General features: G+C 53.0%; 1 protein-coding gene across 2 annotated transcripts in view; it reads right to left on the reverse strand.

The window, feature by feature from the left end:
* Positions 1–19,394, reverse strand: part of KIAA1671 (KIAA1671 ortholog) — a 203,505-nt gene that overhangs the window by 137,212 nt on the left and 46,899 nt on the right. For both annotated transcript variants that reach the window (XM_019426484.2, XM_019426485.2), the window contains exons 2-5: positions 11,562–11,713; positions 8,196–9,806; positions 6,123–6,210; positions 661–3,510 (exon numbers count right to left, since the gene is read on the reverse strand). In XM_019426484.2, the coding sequence (XP_019282029.2) occupies positions 661–3,510; positions 6,123–6,210; positions 8,196–9,751 (4,494 nt within the window). In that variant the 5' untranslated portion in view covers positions 9,752–9,806; positions 11,562–11,713. The remainder of the gene's footprint in view (positions 1–660; positions 3,511–6,122; positions 6,211–8,195; positions 9,807–11,561; positions 11,714–19,394) is intronic.

A 19,394-nucleotide genomic window follows, 5' to 3' on the forward strand; every position in this document is an offset into this window, starting at 1 on the left:
GGATCCCAGCGGGGAATCACCTCCTCAAACAGCTACTTGCAAAGGCCTGCCTCTGTGGAAACTCCAACTGTCCCACAAAAGAGGGATTGTCATGAGACTCACCTAAGATCGCTCACTCACTCGGGGCGCCTGGGTGGCTCAGTCGGTGAGGCATCTGACTCTGGATTTCGCCTCAGGCCACGATCCCAAGGTTTGTGAGATCAAGCCCTGTGTAGGGCACTGTGCTGATGACTGGGAGCCTGCTTGGGATTCTCTCTCCCTCTCTTTCTGCCCGTCCCCCACTCTGCTCACCCTCTCTCTCTCAAAATAAATAATTAAACATTGAAACAGCCAGTATTCCCTGAATGCTCACAAAATGTCATGCATGATGCTGAATATGCAGGACACGACAATGAACTTGATGACAACACACAGGAACGGACAGAGGGTGCTCAATAAATGATACCGATCGTCACCATCATTCTAGGCCAGAGGTTTCAAACTGGTGGCCCCGTGGACTAAATGGAGGCATCGCGTGTCAAGAACTGGCCGGAACTGGGCTCTCTATTTGCCACAATCCCCGCCACTCATGTACATACCCACCTGGCCCATGTCGCATGGGATTTTGAGCCCCCCCTGGCCTGTGTGTTTAATCAACGCCTTACAAAACTGACCACTCACCTTCTGAGGGTCTCGAGTCCCCGACTCTCGCCGACAGAGCCCCATTTTGGTCTCCTTGACCTCAGAACTGTCTCCGGGGAGGCTGGACCTCCCCTGGGGCCGCTCTCGTCTCCTCTCTCTGGCTTCCTGCATGGCAGACAGGCCCTCTCGGATTTTGGCAGGCGGACCCTTCTCCGAATAGGCTCTCTTGACATCCAGCTGTGACCTGTCACGGTCGTAAGGGTGATCACCCCACTGGAACACACTGGCCTCCTCTTCCGTCCTGATGGATTTCCTCAGGGTCCCTTTCTTCTGGTGAGCAGGGGACGACTTGGGCAACACGCTGGCCCCACTGCCCAGATCCTCCCAGGTCGGGAGCTTTGACTCGGCTGGGTAATTTGAATACTTTGCACCTTGATGTTTACTAGCAAAGGCCCTTCTGTCATCCTCGGGGATTCCTGAGACTTTTCTCCTGGGACCAGTGGGGCCTGAAGAAACCCCTGGATATTTTTCAGAAGGAGCTGAGACTGGCAGAGCCCACAGAGGAGAGCTGGATTTGGTGTTTGTGGTTGCCCCCAGGGTCTCTGCCCGCGGCTTGCCAGGGTCAGGAGCGGAACTGTGGTTTGCTTCGGTGAAACCTGCTTGTCTCTGGAGACCCTCGGCTTCGGGCCTCTCCTTCCAGCTCCTCCTTCTTGGTTCCACCCTGCCTAGATGGCCTGGCCTCTCCTGAGTCGAGCCACTGGGCACCGAGGGTGCCCCCTCCAGGGGTTCCTCCACCTCCTGCTTCTTGTACTCTGCCATCAGGGCGTCAATGTCAAGAACACTGGATCTGTAGCCATCTCTGATTTTACCCGGGACCCTTGCACTGACCACCTCAGTGCCCCTTCTGGCGAGGAGATCGTTGGCTTCTGGGTGACTTTTGGAAGCCGGGGGCGTTTTGGGAGTGCCGCTGGGGGACGTCTTGGTCCCACAATCCTTCCAACTGTTCTGAAAACCGGTGCCATCTTCTGGTCCCCGATGACTCCATGAGGCGTCGGCATCCGTGATTCTTTCACCAGAAGGATCCAGAATCCTGTCTCCAAGAGGTGACAGACGGTCTGTTGGCTTCAGAGGCTTTGAAAAGCTTGTGTGGTCGTGCTCTCTGCCCTTAGTCCAGTTTTTACTGCCCTTGCTCTCCAGTGGCCCTTCATGGTGAAGAGAAGCCAAGGTAGGTGTTCGAGGATGAGGAGATGGAGGCGGTGCTGGTTTTCTAGAATGTTCCGTCAAGTTTTCGGGCCCTGACTTAACAGTACTTTTTGCTTTTTGAGTATCAGGAATCTGATATGTCACTGCAAAAAATGTCGCCTTGGGTTCCAGAGAGGACCGTTGCTTCACCGCTGGGCGAGTCTGGTCCTGTGAAGCACTTGGGTTCTCCTCCTGGACCTCCACCCTGTTGTGGGAGAGCTGGGGTTTTCTTAAGGCACTGACGGTGGGGCTCAAACGGTCTGTTCGCCTCTGCTCCATCTTCGAGGTGTTTTCTGGGGCCAGGAAGCTGAACTCCTCAAACTTCACGTCGTGCGGTAACGTCCGCCGTCGCCACCTCTCGAATCTCTGGTCCGCGGGACCTGCCTTCCGCATCTTGACTTCAGGCTCTGGTGCCTGGGCTGGCCTGGGTTCACCCTCACCGGAAGCCACAGTGAGGGGCCCTCTCTGCACAAGCGCTTCTGGATGTGGTCGGGCTCGGAAGTTGGAGGGCTCGTCCTTAGCCAGACAGAGAGGATCCAGAGGGCACCCCCGGGGAGGACCCCTTTCTCCCGCTGAGCTGCAGCCTCCTGACTTGTTTCTGGGCCCAGCGGGCCCCTCGTGCGGGGCCTCCCAGACGGCCACCTGGATGGCCCTCCCAGAGGGGACTTCGGAGCCGCATGACCTGGCTGAGCGCTCGCTGTTGGCCCCAGGGCTCAGTTCCGAGCCTTTCTCTTCACTGGCCACCACGGTAGCTTTATGCCAGTTCAAGGTCGTCCCCCCTGTCCATTTGGGTGACAGGCAATTGCCCCCAAACGTGTCCTTTGGCTCCCGGAAGTCAGGCCTTGGCTCACTGACCTCATGAGTCCCTTGAGCTTCCCAAATCAAACTGGCCCTGTGGATGGACCCCGCCTGACCTTCCAGCCTGCACTCTGGCTCTGCAGGGGTGACCTCACGGGACTGCTGCCTCCCCTTTGGTGACAGCCGAGACCTGCCACTTCTCAGGGTCATGGCTCTTTCCTCCAACGCCACGGAGACGGCCTCACTGTGCGCACACTTGCCCACTGTGTGCATCATGTCATACTTGGGCTCGACCCTCTGGGATGAGGGAGGGTTTTCAGCACGTTGGAGGAAGGGGTTCTTATTGTGTTTTTCGTCCAAAGGGTATTCTTCCGGGAAGGGCACGTGACACTGTCTGGGTTCACCATTTGAAACGACAGTCTGTCCCCATTTCTCTGCATCAGGATTTTCGAACCCTCTGGAGCTCTGTTTCTTGAGGGCTGTCTTTTCAGGCAGGTCCTTCCCCAGCCATGAGCTTCTCTCGCGCCTGGGTCTGAACTCTGAGACACTGGCATCAGCCACATCTCTGGGGGCCATGGCCGAGGGACAGTGTCCTGACTGGTCAGCCACTGTGTGTCTCTCCACGTGATGCTCAAACACCGTGGCCCACACGGTCTGGAAGCTTCCATCATCTTCTGGAGTGCTGTCAGAAGGGCTCAGAGCCCCCACCGAGCTCTCACCCCGATGGTTGCCAGGGACTTGGTTAGGACTGTCCTTCCACTCTGTCTGCCTCGACTTCTCTCGGAGCGTTCTAGGCTTCCAGGAGCTTCTCAGGACGGATGCTCTATCCACAACATGCCCTTCCTTTTGCTGAAAAAAAAAAAGAAAAGAAAAGAAACAATGCAACTGACGTTAAGGGACTTTGAAAGGGAAAGGAAGAGGTGGGTGATTAACACAGCTGCTTTTAAAATCACAACAGGGGCACCTGGGTGGCTCAGTAGGTTAAGCGTCCGACTTCGGCTCAGGTCATGATCTCATAGTTCATAGGTTTGAGCCCCACGTCGGGCTCTGTCCTGTCAGCTTGCAGCCTGGAGCCTGCCTCGGGTTCTGTGTCTCCCTCTCTCTCTCTGCCCCTCCCCCACTGGTGCTCTTTCTGTCTCTGTCTCAAAGATAAATAAATGCTTAAAAAAAAAAAAAACACAAAAAATACTATTTAAAAAATAAAAAAACATAAAATCACAACAGTGAGATGCCATAAAATGTTAAAGACTGAACACACCCAGTGAGGGTGAGGATGTGGGAAAATGGACACTCTTGGAAACTGTTGGCAAGAACATAAAAATGTTCAAATGCGCGTTTCCTTTAATCTGGCCAATTTCCTGCCAAGACTCTTTCTTGGCTCGGGTGCCCAAGTCGGCGTCAATGAGAAGGCTCAGGGAGCACCACTTGAGGAAACAAAACCAACACAGAAACAACCTAGGTACCCATCTGTAGGGCACGAGCTTTGACCTAATGCAGACAATGAAATGCCACAGGGCACTTGACTCCACAGAAGGGGGTGGGTCCCGATGTCATCTCTAACAACACACAAAACACTGTTGTGTGGGCAGGAGAAAAGCAGACTGCAGACAGTGTATTTCTAAAACGATTCCATTTTTTAAACAACTGCATGTGTATGTGTATATACAGGTAGATAAACAAGGGAGAAGAAAGTTCATCAGTGAGTAAGGGCATCAGAGCAGGAGAAAGGAATGAGGAGAACATCGTTTTTTCCTCTTACACACCTCAGTTCTGTTCGATTTTATAACAGGCGTGTGTGAATTAGCCATTTCTTAACCTTTTTTTGTTGTGAGAAGTAAGTCTACTTCAGGGCTCCTGGGTGGCTCAGTCGGATGAGCGTCTGACTCTTGATTTTGGCTCAGGTCATGATCTCAGGGTCATGGGATGGAGCCCTTTGTCGGGCTCCACACTAAGCATGGAGCCTGCTTAAGATTCTCTCTCTCTCTCTCTCTCTCTCTCTCTCTCTCTCTCTCTCTCTCCCTCTGCCCCTATCCTCGCTTGCACTTTATGTCTCTCTAAAATACAATGAAATGAAATGAAATGAAATGAAATGAAATGAAATGAAATGAAATGAAATAAGAAATAAGAAATAAGTCTACTTAAACAAGTTAAACAACGACTTAACCATCAAACTAGCCAATCCCATTCCTGGGTAGATCCCCAAAAGAAGGGAAAACAGATGTTCCAATAAAAACTTGTACACCTATATCCATAGCAGCACTATTCACAGAAGGTGGAAATCACCGAAATGTCCACCAGAAGAAGAATGGATAAACAAATTGGGGTCCACTTGTACAACGGGGTATTATTCAGCCATTAAAAAGGGACAGGGTACTGATTCACACTCCAACACAGAGGAACCTTGAAAACGTTATGCTAAATGAAAGAAGCCAGACAAAAGGATATGTGTTTTGTGATTCCATCTGTAGGGAATGTCCAGAATAGGCAAGTGTCTATAGGGACAGAAAGTAGATTCGTGGTTGCCAGAGGCCACAGGTGGGAGATGGGAAGTGACTGACTGGCTAAGAGTTTCCATTTGGAGTGATGAAAATTCTGAGGGCCTCTGGCTGGGGAGCGTGCAACTCGATCTTGGGGTCATGAGTTCAAACCCCACGCTGGGTGTAGAGATGACTTAAATAAAAATAAAAGTAAAAATAAAAATAAAAAATTCTGGACTAGGGGCTTCTGGGTGGCTCAGCTGGTTAAGCATCCAACTTTGGCTCAGGTCAGGATCTCACAGCTTGTGAGTTTGAGCCCCACATCGGGCTCTGTACTGACAGCTCGGAGCCTGGAGCCCGCCTCAGATTCTGTCTCTCTCTCTCTCTCTCTCTCTCTGCCCCTCCCCCGCCCGTGCTCTGTCTCTCTCTCTCTCTCAAAAATAAATAAGCATTTAAAAAACGATGAAAACTCTGCACGATGCATCAGCCACAAAACAGTTAGACCTAGTAGTTATTTCATAAGCTTTTTCTTATTAAACAGAATAAATAAAAATAGTTTTACGCAATTTAGCTTCCCTCCTTCTGCTATTGTTAGATGACAAGCTGAGGTAGGGAATAGGGACATAATGAGGGAAACTGAGGGAGTTCCAATTAACAGTGTTTAATCTAAATTTTAAATTCTTAAAAAAGCAAGCATTCGTACATAAGAAAGCCAGGCTCCGCTTCCTCTTTGCACAGGAAACGAAATAAAACCTGGCAATTACATTTGTAAACAATATTTAACACTAAGGAGGGCAGAATCACAAACCCAAAAGGGACCTAAAAAGTCCCAGCATTCAAGAAAGAAAAAAAAAAAAAAACGTTTTCTTCTTCACGAGAGGCTTCTGATTGTTTCCTGGGTCTTGTGGATCCTGAAAGCTCTTTTTCCAGTAAGTAAAGCCACCCACTAGAAAACAAGACGTGCCAAACACAGAGGCTTCTCACCTTTTCTCCGGGTTCCTGAGGAAGCTCGCCACTTAGCTCAGAACACTTCTCATATCGGACTTCGTTGCTTGAAGCTGGGCTTGAAAACCTGGCACCAGAAGATCCAAGTTATTTGCACGGGGCCAGGAGCTGGGACTCCCTCCAGCCCACGCCCCGTAACTAGCTCAGGAACCCAGGGGTGAAATCGGCACGGAGATCAACAAGGCAACACGACCTGGTTTGCTTTGAGAAAAGATGTGTCTGTGGCCGCTCTAGCCGCCAAACCGAGTAGGGCCCGGTGGGGAGAGTTTACCTTAAACACAGCATCACTGGGGTAGCAGGAGCCCCAGGCTTGGAAGAAGAGACCTAGGTGCTGTCCCAGCTCTACTGCCTCCGCACTGCAGGAGCTTGGGTTGTGCTTGTGGCCTCACCTGAGCCTCTGTCTCTTCATCTATGAAACGGGGATAATTAACACCTCCCCATCGTCTTTTGTAGGGCAGATAAGAGGCTACCCAAGGCCCTAATAGCTATGTGAGGGCGTTTAAGGAAGAGTAAAGATGCCCCAGGAGGGATAATTAATGGTTGTTGTTAGCAACCCCAGGCACAACAGCAGCCCCACCACAGACCTGCCACGGGACCTGGGGGTGGGGGGCCGCGTGGAATGTGTGGGGGCATGGGCAGGTCTCTGCCTCTCTGGGTAACCTTGGCCAAGTCATTGTCCCTCTCTGGGCCTCAGTTTCTCCATTTGCCAAGGGGAAGAGAACGAAAGGGTGTTCTGGTGTTAGCGTTTTCCCGTCTCTGAAGAGCTCCCTGGGGTGGATGCCTAAAGATGAATTCAGGGCTGAGGGCTACAGAGACCAGGGAGGGGAGAGAAACAAGCCACTTAAACTCGCCCCACTCTGCAATCCAGGGTCTGCCACCCAGGAGGCATGAGGCCACGGGTGAGTCGTTTCCAAACTCAGAGCCTCAGTTTCCCCATCTGTCAGATGAGAATAATCCAAGGCACCGGGAGGACGCAGGAAAAGGTGTGTGAGGTCCCTTGCATGGGTGCCTCTTGCTCTGGTATCTCAGCTCGGGCCTGGCTGCACGTGAGAATCACTTGGGAAGCTTTGAAAAACGACCAGGCTATGAGCCCCTCCCCAGATCAACCGAATCAGAATCTCTGGATGGGGGCAGGGGAGTGCCAGGCACCGGTATTTTTTTTTTTTTTTCCAGATGATTTTAAATGCTGAGAGCCACTGATCGAACCCAAGCCCAGCCGGCTGTCCTGGTTCCCAGGGCTGGGAGGGCAGTCTGCCCAGAGGTGGCCCTTGGAAGTTCCTTCCCCACAAAAGTATGCCAGTGGCATGCATGTCTTTAACGCGCCTGTTGTAGCCGGGGAGCCACTTGTGGGAAAACAAAAGAGCAAGAGATATCAGAGGCCTGGCTGAGCTTAGAAAATCATCGTTAACTAACAGGATTAATAATATCATTTGCAGCTACAATGTAGTGATGGCCTCCCATGGGCAGAGCGATTCACAGCATTATCTATTAGTCTTTGCCTTAATCCTTCAAGGAAGGTTTCGGTTTTAGAGACAAACCGAGGCTCAAGAGGGAAGGGGACTTGCTCAAGCTATCTTGACCCATCTGATTTTATTCGGGGGCCACTCATGGAGGCTTAGGCTATACAGTAAACATCCTCAGGCTTCTGGAAAGGCAAGCTTAGCGACGGACCCAGGCTGCACTGGAATTACACAGGGCTCCAGACTTCCTCGAGGCACTTCCCCTCTCCTATCCGCATCTGTGAAATGGGCACGGTATCTCCCCACTGCGAAGTGTAAAGCGGGGAAAGGACAAAGAAATGGAGCTGCTGGCACACAGTGAACCCGGAGGGGAGCCGTGTTACCTCTCTGCCCCTCAGCTCCTTATCTGAGAAACGGAACCCAACGCCACCTCCTCTGGGGGGCTGTGGGTAAACCGAGAAAGAAGGGCGGGGGAGCTGCAAGGTGCCTAGCACGGAGCCTGGTGCCTGGTTCTCTTTCCTGAGGGGCCTCTCTGGTAGGCTGTCGGAGGCAGCTGGGGGCTGAGCGAAGCCCGTGGAACATTCCCACTTACGGTTTGGTCAGATCCGCCGACAATGGCCGTGCCTGGAAGGGCTTTCTCCTGATCTCTGGCTTTGCCTCTGAGCTCTCAGCGGCCCAGCCTTTGATCCGTTCCTGGACGCTCACAACCGCTTTCCCACGCTCTGGGGCAGCCAACGGGGGCTCAGGGGTGGCCGGTGGGTGTTCCGATTCTGCAGCCAAAGCCAAAGTGCTCTCCTCCCCAAACAGGCTGATGCCCTTCTTGATGCTGCCCCTGAGGGTCCATCCACCCTCCAGCCGGCTTTCCCCGTCGGCGGCTCTGCTCTTGACCTCAGCAAATTCTTGGTCTTTTCCTGGCCTGGGCGAGAGGGGCGGAGGCACCTTCTCCAGCTCCCTGAGCAGCTTCACTTTCTCCTCCCCAGGGTGCTGGTCAACCGTGGGGGTGCCCCTGGCTGAGCCCCCAGCACTTCTGAGGCTGCCCGTCTCCGCCTGCTTAAAAAGCACCCTCTCCTTCTGTTCTCGGGGCTTCTTGGCTACCTCTGGGAAGTCTGAGTCTGGGTCACAAAGGCGAAGGTTTGCTTTGACCAAACACTCCCCATCCACTTTGGGCTCCGGGTCGGACCTCTCGGGACCCCGACACTGGGCAGTGGAACCTGCAGTGGCCTCATCGGCCGCCTTCTTCAGCAAGGCCTCTCTGCTCTCAAACCGGGCCGTGAGGTCCACGGACAGGGGCCTGGGCCTCCTCACCCACGTCTTCTCAGGTGGGGTGGGGGGTGCTTTCCCCACCGCGGCCGCCCCGCCTGGGCCTGGCTTCTGAGGCTGAATGCATTCGATGAAAATGGCCGACACAGGCCTTCTCCTCTGGAGAGGCCTGGGCTCCAGAGCGAGGTCACCCGTGTCCTCCACACCGCTGGCCTTTGAGACAGGCTCGTTTGGGCCTTTCTCTTCTTGGGGGGCAGCTGGCCTGGTGTCCTGTGACAAGGAGGCCGGTCGGGGAAGGGTCGCAGGCTTTCGGGCGGGCAGGGCGGGCTTGGTGGCCACCTCGGGCCGGGAGCCCCACACGGGCTCCTGAGACACACCCATGGTGGCCTCCCGAGCCCCCTCATTGGCCCCCTTCCCCAGAATGGGGCCGGCTTTGGTGGTTTCAAAGAGAATCATGGTGCTGGGTCGGGGCCGCGGGAAGGCAGCCTTGCTGAACGAAGACGAGCTTCTCCTCAGGCCTTCCCCGTTCCCCGCCTCCTGCCCCACCAAGCCAGGCATCCTCTCGCCCAGGTCTTTTGCCACCACGTCCTGGGCGCGCCCACAGGGAGACGGGCTGGTTGGGCCAGGCCCCAAGGATGGGACGGGGGGGTTCACGTCCAGGACCTTCTCTCTGCAGAAGGGTTTGGGGGCAAGTCTGGGCAGCGGGAGTAAGCGGGCCGGGCTCCTGAGGGGGCTTTTTCCTTCCAAGAGCAGCGGGGAGGGTGGCCCGGGGGTGTCACCGGCCTGGCGGAAGTAGGTCCGCTTCAGGGTCTCCTCCTGGGCGATCTCCCCGAGGCCTGGCACTCCTGTCAGGGAAGCTATGGAGCCGACCTCAACCCGCGTCGCCATGGCTACGGTTGTGGGCCCATGGGGATTAAGAACATCCGAACCAGAGAAGCAAGCACTGAAAGTAAAAAAGAAAAGGAGGGGGGGAAAAAAGTAAATTTAAATCTCGGTCCGAGTCGGGGCGCCTGGGTGGCTCAAGGTGGTTGGGCGTCCAACTTCGGCTCGGGACATGAGCTCACTATTCGTGGGTTTGAGCCCCGGGTCGGGCTCTGTGCTGACAGCTCGGAGCCTGGAGCCTGCTTCGGATTATAAGTAAACATTAAACAAATAAAATAAAATAAATCTCAGGCGGTGTCTGTGTCGAAGCAGAGGGGGCCGGGGGAACGGGCCCAGGAACCCAGCGCCCCGGGTACTGGACAACCACTCTCCACTGACCTCACCGGGCAAGTCCAGGCCAGCCTTTCCACCTCTCTGAACTCTTGGCAAGGTCAGTGGACTAAAGGGCCATTTCTAAAGTTTGTTCCAGGCCCAAGAAGGGTGGGGAAAGGGTGGCAACATTCCCTAGGAGGTTCCCCCCCTCGGTTAATCTCAAGGTCGGCTCTTATGTAAAAAGTCATTATCTCTGCTACACAGATAAGGAAACCAGCTCAGAGATCACTGGGAGAGTAAGGGGCGAAGTCAGGATTCGAACTCGGGTCAGACCCCAAACGCACACCGCACACTCCCAGCCAGAGCCCCACTGAGAGCATCCTCACATCCCCTCACTCCTGTTACCCCCAAGCCCTTCTCCCACCTCCCAGATGACCCTCCTCACAACTCTGTGCTGAGCACCAAGCTCAGAGAGGGTAGGTGACCAGCCCCAGCTCACACAGCTACCAAAAGCTGGAGTCCCTGAGGTCACATAAGTTCGTTCGTGGCCCCTGAGGTCCCAGGCTCAGCCCCCCAACCCCTCTAGACTGTCCCTTACCTCCACCTCCCCCCCCCCCCACAGCCTTCCAGATGCCTTAAAACAAAAAGTCGCTTCATTCTTCACGCAACCTGCTGTCGTTCCTGGTTTGCCTTTGCAGTTCTCTCAAGGCAGGAGCCCTCCTCTCTCATTAATCCTGGCACAACCCTGAGAAGCAGGGATTATAACCATCTCCATTATGGGGATGAAAAGTAAGGGACCAGAGAGGTCTCCTGACTTGCTTACATCACACAGCTGAAACCTGACCTCAAGTCCTCACCCCATTCACCTCGGCCTCCTTGAACATTATATCTCACTCCTTTCTGGTTTCTGAAGTGACTGTTCTTCATCCCCGCCCCCCGCCCTCCCCCACCACTTTCATGTCCGAGTTCTGTCTCCCTGCAAAACTGCCCCCAGCTTGCCCCCATCTAGATGGAATAAAAGCAGAAGGTATTTCAGTTCAACGCAAGCCTCCTGCTTCCCTTCCTGGGGCCCCACTCTGCTGCCCCCGGCTCTGACTCACTCAGCAGCCTGCAGGAAAGAAAGGCAGACAGATTTTGATATTTTCTCTTCCTTACACGCTCGATGGTGCTAACAGATTTCTTCTCCCCAAACCGGAGAACGCTGTCTAGACAGGGTTAGAGGCAGCAGAAGAGGGACAGATAGGGAGAACCAGAGAATCAGAGAATGGCAGAGTCTGCCAAGGCCCCGGGGGCAGAGTTCTAAGGCATGTCGGGTCCTGACCAAAATCAGGACTGGGCTCCCTTAGGGCCAGTCCACGTGACCTCTTGGAAACCCTGCCCTGGGACACACACGTGAGCCGGACATGAGACAAGGGGCAGTAACAGAACACAAAGGACGGAGAGAAAATTCCCCGGCAGAACCCACAGGCGCCCTCCACCTCCCGGACACCCCGGCCCCACTTACCCGAGCTGGCAGGCGCCGGCTGGGGATGTGTGACTGCCTGAGAAAGTCAACGGCGTCACGTCTCATCGCGAACGGGGCTGGCCGCACACTCCCATGGCAGAGGCGGACGGGGGCAGGGAGGCTCTTTCCCGCAGGGCTGGGTTTCAGCAGGTCTGGGGAGACACAGGACCACAGCCTCGGTTCCAGAGTTCCGGCAATATGTGCACAGACGGCACAGAGCTCCAGAGCCCCAACTGGATCTGCTGGCATCTCCAGCTTGTCAAACACACGCTCCTTTCGGCTTCCCGATACTGTAGCATAAAGAGGGCTGAGTCCACAGCGGGAGCTCAATAAAAATCTGCTCCCCTGCCCTGTTCCTCTGCTAACGTGTTTACTGACCACCTACCATGTGCACAAGGAGCAACAAGAAAAATCCCCTGCATTCAGGGAACTCACAGTCTTGTGTAAAACACACACACACACACACACACGCACACACACACGCACACACACACACAGAAGCACTTACAACTCTGAGTAATAAACACCATGGTGTATACAGGGGGATGTGGGAGCACAGGAAGAGTACTAACTGCTTGGAAATGGGAATGGTGATCCCGGAAGAGTCCCCAGGCTGGGAGATGACTCCGAGAACCCAAGGTGCTGGCTAATTTGGGAGCTGTTTCTCCTGCCTCAAAAGTACTTGAACACTGCATCTGTTGGAGGTCCTGAAATGCACCTCGGGACGTTTGCACCTGCCGTACCTGCTTCCTGGGATACCCTTCTCACTCACATACAGACACAGGACCACCCCTCAGAACATAGCTCAGACCTCTCTGCCCCACCTCCCCAGCCTGGCACAGTCCTCTTACACGTCCATGGAGTGCCAGAGGTGCTCGGCAGGACTCGTCAGAGTAACACGGGTATGTTGAATACTGCATGAGCCTTCATGTCCTATCAGTCTTTCCCGTTCAATGGCAAGCCCCCAGAGAGCACCCTGAATCCCCAGTAGCTAGCACAGCAGCTTGGCATATAGTAGCACTGAATACATAACTGCTGAGTACGTACAAAAATAATGGCTGAATGAATAAGTCGATGAATGAGGAATATTCTTCTGCTTCCCACTCCTCTAAGATTCTGAATAAGTACAGGTACCACGAGCTTCATGGCACTAAGCAATCTAGGACATAGGAGGAGTTACTCCGTCTCTGGCAAGCGCTGGCAAGACCTACCATAGGTCTGACCCTACCACACGTCAGTTGCTGCCGGGTGACGGAACCGAAGAGCCGTGAAGAGCCCAGCTGGAAGCTCAGGCTGCCTGCCTCCCCAAGAGCCCCGCGAGTGTCACCGGACCACAGGGAGGAGCTCGACTGCCTAGGACAGGCGCCTGTCAGACACCTGCTGTGACCACATCCACCCCACGCGGTCACGGGTCGTGTCACCGGCTCATCTGCCCAAGCGTGGGATGAACGCTTCTCTGCACAGCTTTTCCTGGGAAGGAAGTCACCAACAGCCACCGCTGCTAAATTAGGATCAACGGCGACGCACGCGTGTGGCCCTACTCTGGGATCCTGGAACCTAACTCGCGGGCCACACAGCAGGGAAGACAAGGGAAGAAAGACTCTTGGTCCGTAACCCTCTTAACCGGAACAGTGTCTCTGTTATCTGCAATCTCCCCATCTTGGGCTTCCTCTCGAGTTTCCATTTAAAATGCCTGGCAAATACCTGGTATGTAAATATGGCTGCACCACCGATTCGACGAATTAATTACTACCTCAGTGAGCAAAGGCGGGGTGGGGGGGAGACGTCTTTTAAGCACCGCCAAGGACAGCTTAATAACTAACATTTTGAAGTCTCTCCCAAACCTAGAAACACGTGACTCTCAGGGTTTCACTTAACCTGTTGTACAAAATGCCAGGAAACCGATTGAAACGTATGCTTTGAAACCTCGCTTTAAATGCATCACATATGTCATGCTTAATTTAAGACACTGTGGTCTCTTCCAACATACTTCAGAAGCTCCCTCACATAGAGGCCAGCTGCTGTGTGTTGTGTGGCCCCGCTCGTTCTTTTGAAACTTATTAGCATCATGGCCAAAGCCAAGTGAACAAGGGCTCCCTGAAACCAGAAGGGGCACAGAGTGCGAGCCACCTCTGGGCGCATCTCTGTGAATCCAGGCTGATCTGGGAGGTCAGGAGGCCACCGCGGATCAGGGGCCAGAGCATGTCCGTCTGACCTCAAGCATTGGTGGGGGGCGGGGGGGGCGGGTAGCAACGGGTAAGTCCGTGCCGTTGAACCTGCCCAGTGTACGGGCTTGATCTCCCTGAATGGATCTGCAAAGGTTGAAATGCCCACTTCCTGCAAATTTATGCAAAGGAGCCCATTCTCCTGGGAACTGAGTCACCAGGACCATTAGTTGCTGAAATGAGGCGGGAGTCACTCAGAGCATCTGTGCACCCATCCTTCTGACCTTCCTTCTGCAGACCAGGCACTGGGCTCGGTGCCGGGGGCACAGCCACGGCGCTCACAGCCCCCTCCCGAGAGAACCACACAGGGAGAAGGCAAGAGAAACACCTCCATTCAAAACCAAAGAGTTTGGCAGCTTTTCTCTCAGCTTCAGAGGCGTGGATTCATTCTAACAGCTGCTGCAGAGCTTTCGTAATTGCACCCTTGAATCCGATCTGGGAGCTCACCCGTCATTCACTCAGCCGTCTCTGGGTGCCGTTTCCCGGGAATGCCACCGTCTGGTGAGGGGTGTGAGCCAGTCCACACACCTTCCAGTGGCTTCCGGGATGTGACCTGGCCTCCCAAATCTGCAAACCTGCCCTGCGTGGTGCCCTGCACCAGGCACCAAGGGCATGCCCGCATCCGCCCAGAACGTCCAATGTCACCAGAGTGTATGTATCTTCCCTTCTCCGTCCCCATGGCAACGGCCCCAGCTCATCCGCTCATTCATTCATCCATTCCTTTCGTCCAATACACCACTACTGAGCACCTACCAGGTACCGAGCTCTGGGCCAGGTGCAAGGGACACAGCGGTGAATAAGACGTGGAGAAAGCCCTGTCCCCACAGCCCTGGCAATCAGGAAGATGGGAAATAAGCAAGGTGCATAGAAAGTTAGACAAGTGACAATAAAGAGGTTAATGGCCAGGGAAAATTCAAAAAGAAGGGACATTTGAAATCCGCCTCCTGGCCGACACGCCCGTGGCTGCTGGAGCCTCCTCCCATCTAGTCCAGCAGCCATGGCACGAGGCTATGACAGGCGAGTGCCATCACGCCACCCCCGCCTTGCTCAGAGCACACGCGTGTCAAACTCCCTCCCCGCGACCCAGCAGGAGCCGGATCCCCTTCACCTCCTCCCCGTCCATCCGTCTGTCTCTCACACGCACTCACATCCTTACTTCAGCATGATGAGCCCTCGGACAGGTCACAAGACACGCTATGCTTTTCCTCGCCTCCACATCTCTACACTGCCATTTCCTACTGCCTGGCCATTCCCTGTTCATCCCTCAGTCCTGAGCTCCAAAATGCCACCTCTTCCAGGAAGCCTTCCCTGATGCCCTAGGGCGGTTCAGGGGCTCAAAGTCTATCAAAGTCTCGGTGTTTCCACCTTGCCTGGCACTTGATCACACATGTGGTGACTGCCTCTGTTTCTTCCCCTCAACTGCTGGACCTGAGTCCTGGGTCCGGTTCACAGCTATATCCCTGGGCCTGATGCCAGAGGGGATATCAAGCCAGTGGGCAGAAAAAGCATTTGAAGGGAGACCATCCCTGAGAGAAGAAAGTAACAGCATCCAGTGTAGGCATGGCTGTGGGAAAACTGATATGCTTATCTGCTCCCAGGACCAAGGAAACGGATAGAAGCAATTTGGCAATATTCACTCTCAACTAATATTTTTTGAGACTCCATCAAGAGTCAGGCACCACGCTACGTGACTCTGTGCACCTTCTGCCTTCTCCCATTTAATACTCTCAGTAACCCTCTGTTTCTCGAATTATTACCGCCATTCTAGAGATGAGGAAAACACAGTCCTGACAACGAGGCAGATCATATGCTAGGGAAGGGCAGAGCTAGGGTTGAAATCTTCTGAATACAAATCAAGTGCTTTTCCCCAATATAATCACCCCCCCCCCAAAGCATGCATTTATTTTTTTAACGTTTATTTATTTTTGAGAGAGACGGAGAGTATGTGCACGCATGTGCGCGAGCAAGTAGGGGAGGGGCAGAGAGAGAGGGAGACACAGAATCTGAAGCAGGCTCCAGGCTCTGAGCCGTCAGCACAGAGCCCCACGCAGGGCTCGAACCCACAAACCGTAAGATCATGACCTGAGCCGAAGTTGGCCACCCAGGTGCCCTGCACTTAATCTTTGATTCTGTAACCTTGCTTCTAAAAACGTATCCTATGGAAGGAACCTAAGGGAAGAGAAAGCCATCCCTGCAAAGGTATCCACTGTAGTGTTATCTATGCAAAAGCACAGCAACAACCACTCTTGATTCAGGGTCATAACCCTTGTTTGAAAAAAACCCTGGGACTCCTAGGCCATTTGAAAGATCAAAAAAGTTGCAACGTCAGCAGGCAAACCAGACCTCCAGGGTCCAGCCGGCCCAGGTCATCATGAGCAAGCAGCACGAGAATCCTGTCTCACCACAGAAGCGGATCCTGCTAAGACCCCCACCTTACAGATGAGGAAGATAAAGCCGGAGCAGAAAGCATCCTGCCTGGGGGGGAGGGGGGGCGGGGCAGCTGGAGTCTCGCTGACCCCACCCACCTCATTGTCAGATTTCTTCCAGAGTCCACATGGGCTTTAGAATAACTGCTTTGATGATGTTCAGAAGTAAAGGACAGTTCACAACCATTTGGATGGCTATGATAAAAAAAAAATGCAAAAAACAGAACACAAGCAGTATTGGCGAAGATGTGGTAAAATTGGAACCCTTGTGCACCACTGTGGGAATATAAAATGGCGCAGAGGCTGTGGAAAACAGCAGGGCAGATCCTCAAAAACTGAACACAGAACCTAGCAATCCCACCCCTGAAAGACACTATATTGCTATATGACCTAGCAATCCCACCCCTGAAAGCACGCCAATGTTCAGAGGAACATTATTCACAATAGCCAAAAGGTAGAAAAAACCCAAATGTCTAGAAATAAACAAAATATGGTGTCTCTACACAATGGAGTATCATTCGGCCTTAAAAAGGAAGGAAATTCTGGGGCACCTGGGTGGCCCAGTCGGTTGGGCGTCTGACCTCAGTTCAGGTCACGATCTCACGGTTTGTGGGTTTGGGCCCCGCATTGCGCTCTGTGCTGACTGCACGGAGCCTGGAGCCTGTTTCAGATTCTGTGTCTCCCTCTCTGTCTCTCTGCCCCTCCCCTCCTCATACTCTGTCTCTCTCTCTCCCTCTCTCTCAAAAATAAATCAATGTTTAAAAATTTTTTTTTTAGTAAAAAAAAAAATTCTTTTAAAAAGGAAGGAAATTCTGATAATGCATGACAACACGGATGCGCCTTGAGGACATTATAAAAAGTGCAATAAGCCAGTCACAAAAACACAAATACCGTATGATCTCCCATCTAGGAGGCACCTACAATAGTCAAATTCGTTGAGACAGAAGGTAGAATTGTGAGTGCCTGGGGTTGGGGGGACGGGGAGGAATGGAGAGCTAGTATCTAATGGGGACAGAGTTTCAGTTGGGGAGATCTTGATTTGGGCTCAGGTCATGATCTCATGGGTCGGGAGTTCGAGCCCTGTGTCAGGCTCCTCGTTGACAATGCACAGCCTGCTTGGGATTCTCTCTCTCTCTCTCTCTCTCTCTCTCTCTCTCTCTTCCCCTCCCCCGCTCACGCACACTCTCTCTCTTAAAATAAAGATCTTTAGAAACAAAAACAAGAAACTAAAAACAAATGTAAAGTAAAACCTAATGCTTCAGCTCTAATTACCATAGGACTCAGCTCATGGGGACCTGTGTCCTTCAGGCAAATCTCCATTAAAGGCCCTCCTGGCCCACACTGGGCCATGCCCCCTCACACTGGCAATGTAGCAGGAAGCAAAGGAGACCCCGCTCCTGATCACAATGGGTGATGCAGTCTAGTGGAGGAGGGAGGAATGATACACCATAAAATTTGCAGGGTGCCCTGATGGGGGCAGAAAGTGAGGATATAGAAGCCCAAAGGAGGAGTAAGTCAGGGATGCCATCCTGGAAGAAGTGACATCTCAACTGAGCCTGGTAGGAGTCCGCCGAGCAGAGGAAGAAGTCAGTGCCAGCCGAGGAAACGGCATGTGCGCAGATCCAAAGGTACAGGAGAAATGGTCACAGCATGAGCCTATTTTATGGTCCTCCTTGGGACAATGTGGGGCTATCTTGCTGGAAAGTCTGGGAGGCACAGCTTCCTAAAACTCCTGCATCTTCTTGAGTCAGAATCCCACTGGAGAATCCACTGGTCTGGGAGTCAGAACTGGGGGGTTTTCATCAAGGTAACCACACATTCTGGAACAGATCCCTTAAAAGTGCCCGGGTTTGGGGGCGTTTGGGTGGCCCAGTGGGTTGAGCATCTGACTCTTGATTTCAGCTCAGGTCATGATCCCAGGGTCTCAGGATCAAACCCCGCGTTGGCCTCCATGCTGAGTGTGGAGCTGGCTTAAGATTCTCTCTCTCCCCTCTCTGCCCCTCTCCTCCACTTGCGAGGGTTCTCTCTCTCTCTCTCTCTCTCTCTCTCTCTCTCAAACAAAAAAGCGCCCAGGTTTGGAGGATAAATTATTCCATCATCCTACTTTTTTGTTGTTAATTGTGGTAGAAATCACATAATCTAAAATTCATCATCTTGCCCATTTCAAAGCATACAGTGCAGAGGCATCTGGTAAACTCACCACATTGGGCAGCCATCACCTCTGTCTAGTTGCAGAACGTTTTCATCACCCCTAAAGGAGTCCCCGAACCCCTTAAGCAGTCATTCCCCACTCCCCCTCCCCCCCAGCCTCTGGCAACCACGGTTTTTGCTTTCCACCTCCATGGATTTGCCCTTTACGGGTATTTCATAAAAATGGAAATCACAAAAAAAGAAAAAAAAAAATGGAAATCACAACAGTATGCCCCTCGCCCTAAAGTTGATCTCAGTTCCTCTGCTAACTTGAAATGAGAGCTTGAGCAAGTCCCTGCCTCCCTCTGAGCCTCAGTTTCCCCACTGGTGAAACAAGAGGTTGAACGAGGGGTCACTAAATCCCCTGGGATTTTACAGGTTCTGCCATTCCGACTCTTCAGGGCTGCACTGTCCACTTCTCTCCGCGCTTGGTCCTGCATCCACCACGGAGCCCAGCTTTCTGGAACCTGAGATGCATATTCTAAACCTCCTGGGCCCCCATGGTTCCTTACTAACAGGTGGTGCTCAGTAAACGGCTGTGAAAGGGCTAAATAAAATTTTTACTCCCCTACTGACGAAAGTAGTGACAGTAAAGCTTCCTAGTGAGTGTGCACTATCTCTTTAAGAACTGCCTTAATTAGCACAGGCTCCACTTCTGTCAATTTCAAGTTCCAAGGGCTTCCAGGTCAGCACACCTGACATTCCGGACTCCCGGATCCCAGGAAGATTTCGAGGAGGCTTTTCCCAAACTTGCCCTGCAGCACCAGATGTGGGCAGGACACATCCACCCCCGAAGCATAACCCAAACTTCTTCAGCCCAACAACACCCCTCGTCCAGGTGCAAATGCGGATCTGGAGAAAGAATAGTACAGCTTATCTTTACGCCTCTATTTAAACATCCGCCTTTTCAATCCTCATTAGCCTGTTCCTTCCTACTATTTGTGCTATTTCTGGACTGGCTGCAGCACTCACTGAAGCTATTAATCAAGCTG

This window comes from Panthera pardus, unplaced genomic scaffold, assembly GCF_024362965.1.
Source record: "Panthera pardus isolate Hobbes unplaced genomic scaffold, ASM2436296v1 HiC_scaffold_15, whole genome shotgun sequence".
In the NCBI taxonomy this organism is placed as follows: domain Eukaryota; kingdom Metazoa; phylum Chordata; class Mammalia; order Carnivora; family Felidae; genus Panthera; species Panthera pardus.